Below are 9,720 nucleotides of genomic sequence, written 5' to 3'. Positions count from 1 at the left end.
GATCATGCTCCCTCCAGCTTTTCCCTCCACGTTCTGATGCTCTCCACAGCACTTCAGAGTCTTTAGAAGGGTGGGCAGGAGTTGGCAACGGCAGCCTGGCCAAGCTTTTGGGGCAAGGGACTAACGCTCCTTAGGCGACCGCCGCCAGCCCCGCGCCCAGCAGCTGTAAATCCTGCTGGACGTGCAGCAGCCTGCGGCCAGGCAAACGCTGGAAATGGCTCTGCAAAGCCAGCATGAGAGTGAACAGCAGTGGTTTTATATAATTAACTCAAGATATTTTTGTTTCACCCCTTTTTTTCTCTGATGGCTATTCATCCATAAATCAAGATCAATTTAAATACTCATCAGGTATTAATGTATTTTTCTTGCTTTTAGGTATGGAATACTCTCTTCTTCCGGAAATTCCTTGCCTTCCAGAAATTCCTTGAGGTAATACTGATGTTTTTTTCTCTTTTTCACTTTATTTGACTTTCTGGTTTTGAACATTAAGAAACACACACAGATGCACACATCATAGGGCACTAGTTAATATTTTTTCTACATATTGTCATAAATTCTGCATAACTCTGATGTTCATGCCAACTTGATTCTAAACATCTTTTCAGTAAAACAGAAACACATTTTCTTAGGCAGTGTAGCCAAGGCAGGTAAAATTTACAGACAATGCAAACACTTTAGCAGCACAGCGGTTCTGTTAGTGAGACCATGTTGACTGTTTTTTATAACTTTCAGCAGTAAATGTGGCGATTTACTGAATTTACAGGTGCCTCCTGCCAACCTCACAGGAATGCTAGAAAGTATTTGCACACAACTTGAACTCCTCCTGTGAAATCTGTTGGAGTGTTTAAATGCGGAACTGAAGCAGCAGTAACACGAACGCTGCACTGAGTGACGCGTCCTTCACTCGTTTGTTGAGTTTGAGGCCTTTGGTACATCCTTCCCGTGGCGTGTCTATAAATACTCCCTGACATTAACACTCTTAGAAGGAAAATCCTTGCTGGTGCTAATTAGTTTGCACGCTGTGATGAAAGGTATATTCTGCTTGTCACTGTTTAATGTCCGATATCTCCCATCCGAATAATTAGTGCTGTGTTTCTGTTATGAACACCTGAATTTCACCTTTGCATGAGTGAGGAAATCCTAGTTGCCACTGGTTAGAGTTTGGTTTCCAAGACCTGTATTTTACACTCGAGTTTTCTGTGAAATGCTAATACGAGGCTTCCCCGCCCCTGGCTGATGTGCCAAGTGGCTTTGGGAGGAGACTAGATCCGTGGGAGGACGTGGGTGATGTACCTCCCCCACCCCGGGTTGGCATTGGGAGGCACTGACATTCAGATCTGTACTGCAGATGATTTCTTTGTTTTCTCTCGGGGTGTTTTTGGAAGCGATACAGCTGGATGCACACACATAAACGTGACTTTTGCAAACAGTTTGACTGTTTCGGTTTCAACGTTGCCCAGGTCCTTTATCTTTAAACCTTTCTCATATCAAATCATGGAGTGTTTGTAGGTTGTTTTCTAGATGTCCCTTCCCTTGCTTCCACTGAAGGAAAGGAGGCTCTTTCTGCCCTTTGTGCAGTCAGCAGTGACCAGTGGAACTTTTCCTTTCTTCTGCTCATATGTGTTATTTAGTTTGTATTTCACACGCTTCTTTCCAGTCTCATTGTTACAGCTGGATCGTCTGTAAGAAAATGGATGGGAGGGAGAGCAGTGTTGAAATGGGGGTTTTGGGAAGAGTCTTATTGTTCATGAATGTAAAAGCTGGGTTCGATGACATGTCTAAAGCCAGCTGTCAAGTGTGTCTGGGTTTTGTTTCCTTAGAGTACCTGCTGCTGCTCTGCCAGAGCATTGCGGGGTACTTTCCCCAGGGGTAGCTTTCTTTCTTACTGTGACGGTGACAGAAATGACCGTACCCTCGGTGGAATACAAGCATTCCCTGTCCCTGCGCCACCAGGAGCTGGCGTGACTCAAGATGCAGCTATTTTTGTGTGTGGGGGTTGCTCAGGAGTGAAAAAAACCCCTTCACTGTGTAGGATGCCTGCTGTGGGAAATCGCCAGGAGGGATCTGTATCGCCAGCAGTAGAAACACTCTTTGGGTTGTCTGTCTGTCCAGCAGGCAGATGACACACGAGGTGTGTCAGAAAAGCCTCCTGATACACGCCCGAACAGACATCACAGCTGATCTACCTGCACTGACTTACCCATGGTTTGGGTTTTTTGTTATTTTATTCACCAATTATTAGTGATTGTGTATTTACTGGCTGTTACATTTAATGCTACTTATTCTGTATTTAATGATCCACTGATTTATTTAGTTACCTTCTGAATTTCTGTCCTATCTTTGATGAGTGTTACCATGTTTAGCTGTAAAATGGGGATAACGATACTTCCTGTTTCATAGACTTATGGGCCTGAATTCATAAAAGATGGAGTTTCATTTGGAGACGAGGTTAATGATAAAGAGTATAAAAAGATCTCTGACAAATAGATGGAGAGGAGTGAAGAAAGGGGCCCAGCAGAAAGAGAAAAACCCCGTTAACACAACTTTTTGGCTTTTTCTAGCGCTTTTCTCTATCTTCTACTGTTTTTTCGCTCTTTGTTCCCCCTTGGGCTGATGCAGAGGCAGGGACTGGCCAAGGCACCGTGTTGGGTGCCAGGGCCCTGCAGCTTCTCACTGCCCCCCACCTCCTCCTCCCGGGCCTGCTCTTGCTTTAAGCATTGCTCTTCCAGCTGGAAGTTATGAGAAGGAATTTCCTTCCTGCTCTTGATCATATTCTGGGGGAAAAGTCCTGGAAGAGGAAGTTTTCTGCAGGCAATTCTGGTGTGATTTCCTTAGATACTGACTAACCTGTTGACATCTGCCTTTGAACTAGAACAAAACGCTTCGAATTGTCGTTTTGTCTGTTGTTACAGATGTTGGGCTGTGGCGCTCAGGGGCGACTACAGAAATTTATTTGCAGAGAATATTTTTTTTTTTCTGTACTTTTACATTTCCTATCAAGAACACACATTGCATTTGGCTCATAATTTCAGTTTATTATCAAAAGGTTTTTATCAGATGACAAACCAGAAAGCTAAAAGGAACATAGGTTTTTAAATATACCTATTGTAGCAGTCATCTGAGGTATCTGGTACTTATTTTTGGAAATCTGTTTGCTTTGATATACAAAGCAGTAAGTTCCTTTGCAATCTGCATGAGGATGTTTCAGACATATCACTGCAGATTTAAAGCCTTTTACCTTCTTACTTAAAGCTCCTCCCGATTCTTGCCATCAGCTGTGCAGCTTTAGTGATGTGAGGACTGACATCGATCAGAACATGTACAAATTACGTGCAGGATCAGACCCGAAACATGGAGAAAATCAGCCTGAAAACTTGGATATTGGCATTACTCCGTTGGAGAGCTCGGTTTTGTAGATTTTTGTCTTATTGCCTGATACCATGCTTTAGTCAAAATTCCCAGTTCTATGCAGCCACTGATAAAATATATTACAATACTTCAAGTCAAAAGTGTAGCTCAGATTTAAATATAAAAACTATGATTTATACATTACTAGAAACTTTAAAAAAGACCAACTTTAGAGAAAGCAAGAAAAAGCTTAGAAAACTGTGAAAGGGTCTTCGATTGCAATCTTACAGATTATATGTTCAAACATTAATAAATTACCTACAATTTCAGTTTGGCTGGAAAGCAGTAAATAAACTGTTGTAAATAGTGACTTCAGATAATACACACTGGAATTATTAGTGAGAAGTTACTTAACTTAATTACAGCAGGTCTTTGGACTCCTCTCGTATAAACGGTTTCAAGTAAAAATGAAAACATTTGGCAGAACAGATTGATCGTAACAGCAGAGGGTACAAAGTCTGACACTTAGGATACAAACTGTTGTCTCATTATCATGTTATGGTGTCTGAAACTCCGTGTTACTTAATATTTCCTTCCACTGCTTGATCAGAAATACGCACTCACCGACCAGTGGGAGATAACGTGTTATACTTTGACATTTTAAAATAAATCCAAAAAGCCACTGGCCCACGGGGAACAGGGTTAACTACAAGTGAAATGTTACTGTACATTCTCAAGTGATTTAGATTCTACCGGGTGCAGTGACAGGAGAAGCAGCCGAGCAGCTGGAGCAGCCGATTGCTGCAGTGGCATTAGTCTTCATTTGATATTCTGATGAGTGATTTTTTTTTTTTTTTTTTTTTGGTTTTTGCTTGTTTACTAAGAATTACAGTGACTACTCTAGCATATTCCTCTCAGTTTTCTTCCCTCCTCCCCATCTCAAAATTAGTTCAAAATTTCTCCTTTTCTGGAAAGCTTCTCAAGACACAAGGTTTACAGTTCTGTCACCAAACGCGGCACTTTTTCGCAGGATCCATGTAGTTTGTCTTAGTGCATGAAAAGGCTTCGGAAAACTCCGGGGAGTTTTGCAATGATCCGATGACCCTTTAAAACAAAACAACAGCATCTTGTCATTGGTGTTTGCCTTTGCTTAAAACAAACAAGATGACCCGCATTTTGTAACTTCTTTTTTTTGCGTCACCTCAAAATACTGTGGGAAACGCCTGTATTTCTGAACTCGGACTGTTGCTTCCCTTTCGCCTCCAGTAGTGGCTGTATTTTCCCTTTTCTGTTTGCACAGTCCCCACTGCAACCCCTTGAAATACAGGACCCATCCCTCCTTTGTTACCGGCTCCTGCAAAATTTCCATTTATTTCACTAGGAACAGGCTTATTGCTTGTTGTTAGTTTTCATTGAGAATCGTTTCACTCTGTTTTGCTGACAGGTTTCTTGGTAAAGGGAAAACAAGACCCTGAGGTAGAGGGCTGTGGTATAACTTCTCAGTGAATGCTCATTTAGATTTTTACACTGATCCAATTTTAGCTGAGATCATACTGCTTCTCTGGGCACTCTCCACTGAATGAGCTTCCTGGAAAAAAAGACTCGTACAAAGAGCAGCTTTCCAGGGGATGTGAGGCCATTTCAGCCAGAGCAGTTTTTAAATGTGTAACTGTGAACATGTGTGACTGGATCTCTCAGGAGTTGCTCGCTCCTTCGGGAATGGAAATACAGGACGCGAACACCTACAGGTGTCAAATACAGACACTGAGGCACGTTGATTGTGGACAGGGAATTTTTTAAGAACTGTTTCTTTCAGTAATTTGTGGTTATTCACAGAATAATCACTGAATCATTAAATTCAACAGAAGCAGGAAGTCTCCACAGGGGTTGAGGGGAAGGCCAGCAGCTGACATGGGCAACGATTTGACTGGCTCTTTGAGACCAAAGTGAGACCAGTTACTTGCAAACTGGTGGGGGGAGCAGGCAAGGGAGCACAGACAAGGGATGACAGAGTCATGCGTTTCAGGGATCCAGCACTGCTTCGCTGCTCTGGACGACCAGAACTGCTAACATGGGATTTTGCCAAAAACAGAGCAAAAAGCATTTTGGGTGTAATAAAACCCTACTTAGATTTGTTATTAACAAACAGATAAACCAGCGGTGGGATCAGAATCCTGCTTCATTTACTTCATTTCCATAAACTTAAATTGTACTACGCAATTAACAATTGTTATGAAGAGTTGCCTGTCCTACCTGTAAGGAGGAATGGCCTGCAGTCAGTATAGCAGGTGATAAAACAAACAAACAACAAAAAAACCCACTCCACCCCCTGAAATAATTAAAAAAAAAAAAAAAAAAAGGCACAGTGGGAGCCTTTGTTTTAATAGTCTGCCATTAGGTGGAAATTTTGTGGGTATGTCTTGTGGACTGAAATGCTTTTGATTTTAGAGCTCTTAGGGGGGCCTAATCCTGAAAATTACTTCACATTCTAAAAACATTAGCCTGGTTTCTCATGAATACTTGTGTAATTCCATATAAAGTTTATAGCCTTTCATACCAATGTAAAACCAGCACAATATGGGATGTCGTATACCCAAGATATACACAAATACCATTACATGAAGGTGCTTGAACTAGTGAATTCAGAGGACTCGTGACTCGCACAAATTTGATGTGCAAAGAGGTGTCATGGTTCTGAACTGGTGCAGAGCCTCACCAGCACTGTCACCACACCCGGCTGCTGCCTGGAGTCGCTGCACAAACCGCCCCCGGCAGAGTGCTGTAGACAGTACACACACCACCGGGGAGCAGCTGAGGGAACAGCCACTGCTTTCACTAAATACTTGAGTATGTGGGATAAACAAAATAAGTCTTTGGTGAAAAGCCATTGAAAGACACTGGAATTCATGTAGGGGATTGGATCAGGAGAGAAATGGGCTATTGTGCCCATGAATCCCGGAGGTTGCATGGCCCTTCAAAGCTAACGGTGACGTGGTGTCTACATTACTACTTGGTCTCAAGGTATTTGACCAAACAGACTTATTAGAGCAAAACTCTTGTTATGCTACTGATGAGGAAGTTGCTCTGCCTTCAGTTAAAAAGAAAAGAAGGTCTGGCCCAAAGCCTTCCTCCAGAACAGCCAGGTTTCCTGCATGACTCTGCTCCATTCAAGCCCACCTTTTCTTGGGCAGGCTGACTGAGTACACAAGGCAGAAAATACACATTTATTGCACTGCAGCATATGGGCTCGTCGCTGCCTGCGGGGCAGTGCTCCTCCACCTGAACCTCCCTTCTGTGACTCTTGCAAGAGGGAGCAGGCAGTGAGCTTGTGTAAGGCCTGGGGCAGAGCGGAGCCCCAGTGCTGGGCCACAGGCCTTGGGAGCATCTTGCTAGCGCTAGAGGGCAAAGGCTCTCCACAGAAGGTCATTCCTCTCTCCTCAGTATTGCTGTTTAAAAGAAGATGAATTCTCCATGCTTGGATGAGTAGAAGCCTTGCGCTCTACAGATTAGCTGGAGGTTTTACCTGTGACTTTAGCAGAGGATGGAATTCCATCCTTTGCCTTCCGTCTTTATGGGAGCCCTGTCAGGAGCTTTGTAGGAGCCAGGGGACTAGTGAAAATCCCGCAGCGTGGTAACGGCCAGGTGATGGGGGGTCCTGTGATGACGACAGCGCAAAGCTTCTCCAGAGTAGAGACAGCACTGAGCTGTGTGCTCTCAAGGGCGAGGACAACGGCCCCGCGGCCCTGTTCTGCCTGGGGAACCTCCTGGGAAGGGCTGTGCCTGCTGCTGGCAGCCCCCAGTCTGGAGGGACAGTCCTGCTTCCTCTCTCTTACCCGTCTTCGGTGGGCTCTGCCTGTGCATGCGTACGTGCCTAAATCTACCCTGGGAAGTGCAACTTCACCTTTTGTGTAGAGTTGTTTAAATTCTATAGCTAAAAGCTAAGGCGCGCTCAGGAATTACTGCACTGAAGGTTATTATACATGCTGACCTGAATCTGCCGGGGCTGTGCACGTCAGTTTTGATGGAGTTCACAGCGTATTCTGGTCTGTATGTTCCGCACCATACCTACACATGTAATGAAGAAAAGCCTTTGTTAGCCATAAGGTTGTCCAGGAAGAGACCTGCCATCATTTCACTACAAAATACTTAATGTCATGAGAATAAATTTCACATTAGAACATCGAGAAAAGAATGTATGTTTTGTTAAAAAAAGAAGTATACTGTCATCCTCAGACAAAGGCACTTGGGCACAGGAAACTGTCTACCAGACTTACTCGTGGCTGAATTCATTTATTTAGGGAAGATAAAAATTACCTAACAAGACTTTCTTTTCACTACTTTGTAGTGAACGCTGCTCAGCTTAGCAACTCTGCCAGCTCTGAGTAAAACTGTGCGAGTCAGCCTGCTCTTTCTGATTTACTGTTAAACTGTAACTTCAAGTGGTTTTCAAAGCCTTGAGTCAAGAAGTATAGAATACCTGTGCGAAGTTCAGAAAAAACAGCTGTTTATGGTTCATTTCAAGACCTGGAAGAAGTTTTTCTTTTCCATGCTTTTTCACAAAGTTTTCATAGGCCTGTAGAATGAATTGAGCAGAAATGTTACAAATTCCAGCCCAGACAGTCAGAATGAAATGATGGCAAGGAGGAACATGGATTCTTTGACCTAATTAATCATGGACTGCCTTGGCCATCCATCTTACCACGTGCCACCTTTAAGCAGAAGACGACAGGGCTGTTTCTTAGTACTGTGGTACCAGGGGCCTGACTGAAACAAGAGAGTTTTTGCATTGAACGGGCCTTGCAGTACTGTTTTACACCAGGTTTAGTGAAGCTGTCTGAATTATATTGGAATAAATGGCAAGAGAAAAAGGCTTAAAGAAGGCATTTTTTCGTAGTGAAAAGAAGTCGAGGCTAGTGGAATAATTTCAGTGAGATGGATACACGCAGATAACAAGACTTTTGCATAGCTATGCATCTTTTTACAGGGGAAGAAACTAAGAATGCAAAGGAGGACCACTGCGTTCTGAAATACAGTAGCTACAGAGAGTTAGTACTATTCTTCAGCAAGCTTTATAATTAATATATTAAATTCCACTGGACCGTTACCTAGCAAATCCTTTCACAAGTTAATTAATGACTGCACAAACCAAGGTGGTTGTGTGTTAAAAAGGTAGAATGCATTCTGTAATGGAAACGCCTGTGCGATTGATTCTCTGACATCAGCTGAGGGGTGGGTGCAGTGAGGCACCAGCACACTCGGGCCCGCCTCTGCTCACACAAATGCTCCCCAAGACGATCAAGATGTGATCAGAAGGTTCAGTCCTCCCCCATTTGTCCACCTTTCCCTCTTCCCCTTCTTCATTCCCTTAGACTTGAGAGATCTGGTGTAAAAAGCTTCAGCTGTGGCAAAAAATCATTCTTCACTCTGATTCGACAGAACAGGTGTATCTGCTGTCCTGTTTACAGTTTGCTTTTCTCTTGAATGTTTATTACATAAATTTATTTCATATTTTTTGGCCAACTATTGGGTCAGAGTCTAAAATACCACACTTAGGGTAAGATATGCTTTCCCTGTAAGCAACACAGGGTTCCAGGACCCAGTTTTACTCGCACAAAACTGATTCTGTGGGGAGAAGACATTGAATAACTGATAAAATTAATGTTGCGTTATGAAAAGTAGATTTTTTTTTCATTCTGTTTTTTTTCTTATTTTTAAGCAAATTGCAGAAGACTTAAAAACCCTTCTGTAGTAAGAACAGCTGCTTTCACGTTTCTTATGAAGACCACGTGTCAACCAGTGTGCTGTCAGTACATCGTTACTGATAGAACGAAGCTGGTGGATTGGAGAAATGTTGTAACTGAAGTCAGTGCCAAGCGACCGCAGAGTGAAGCTGATCAGCCGCACAAGGGCGAGCTGCAGGGTGAGTGGTTAACAGGGTTCCCGAAGAGGCTCCGGGAGTTTCAGTGGAGAACAGGCTGAACAAGAGCCAGCAGTGCCCCAGGACTGCAGAAAAAGGCGAGTGTCATGCTGGGATGTATAAACAGGAGCGTCTTATGTAAGAGCCATGAAGTAATCCTTCCACTCTACTTGGCACCGGCCAGGTCTCAGCTGGAGCACTCTGTCCAGTTTTGGGCACTGTGCTTCAAGAAAGATGTGGACCAACTGGAGAGAGTCCAGAAGAAAGCAGCAAGAATGAGCAGAGGTCTAGCAAACATGACCTATGAGGAAAGATTGAAAGAATTGGGTTTGTTTAGTCTAAAGAAGAGAAGTCTGGGCCTTCAAGTATGTAACGGTCTTCAAATACGTAAAAGGTCACAGAAAAGAAAGGAGCAGATTGCTCTCTGTTTCCACTGGGGAAAGCAAAGACGTGAT

General features: G+C 43.4%; 1 protein-coding gene across 4 annotated transcripts in view; it reads right to left on the bottom strand.

Annotated features, from left to right (window-relative positions):
* Nucleotides 1-3,014: 3,014 nt before the first annotated feature.
* Nucleotides 3,015-9,720, bottom strand: part of MME (membrane metalloendopeptidase) — a 59,731-nt gene continuing 53,025 nt past the window's right edge. For all 4 annotated transcript variants that reach the window (XM_074878372.1, XM_074878374.1, XM_074878375.1 and 1 more), the window contains exons 21-23: nucleotides 7,826-7,921; nucleotides 7,337-7,413; nucleotides 3,015-4,452 (exon numbers count right to left, since the gene is read on the bottom strand). In XM_074878372.1, the coding sequence (XP_074734473.1) occupies nucleotides 4,353-4,452; nucleotides 7,337-7,413; nucleotides 7,826-7,921 (273 nt within the window). In that variant the 3' untranslated portion in view covers nucleotides 3,015-4,352. The remainder of the gene's footprint in view (nucleotides 4,453-7,336; nucleotides 7,414-7,825; nucleotides 7,922-9,720) is intronic.

Source organism: Strix uralensis, chromosome 9 (assembly GCF_047716275.1).
Source record: "Strix uralensis isolate ZFMK-TIS-50842 chromosome 9, bStrUra1, whole genome shotgun sequence".
In the NCBI taxonomy this organism is placed as follows: Eukaryota; Metazoa; Chordata; class Aves; order Strigiformes; family Strigidae; genus Strix; species Strix uralensis.
The sequence above is the reverse complement of the archived record's forward strand: the minus strand, read 5'-3'. Positions and strand labels throughout refer to the sequence as shown.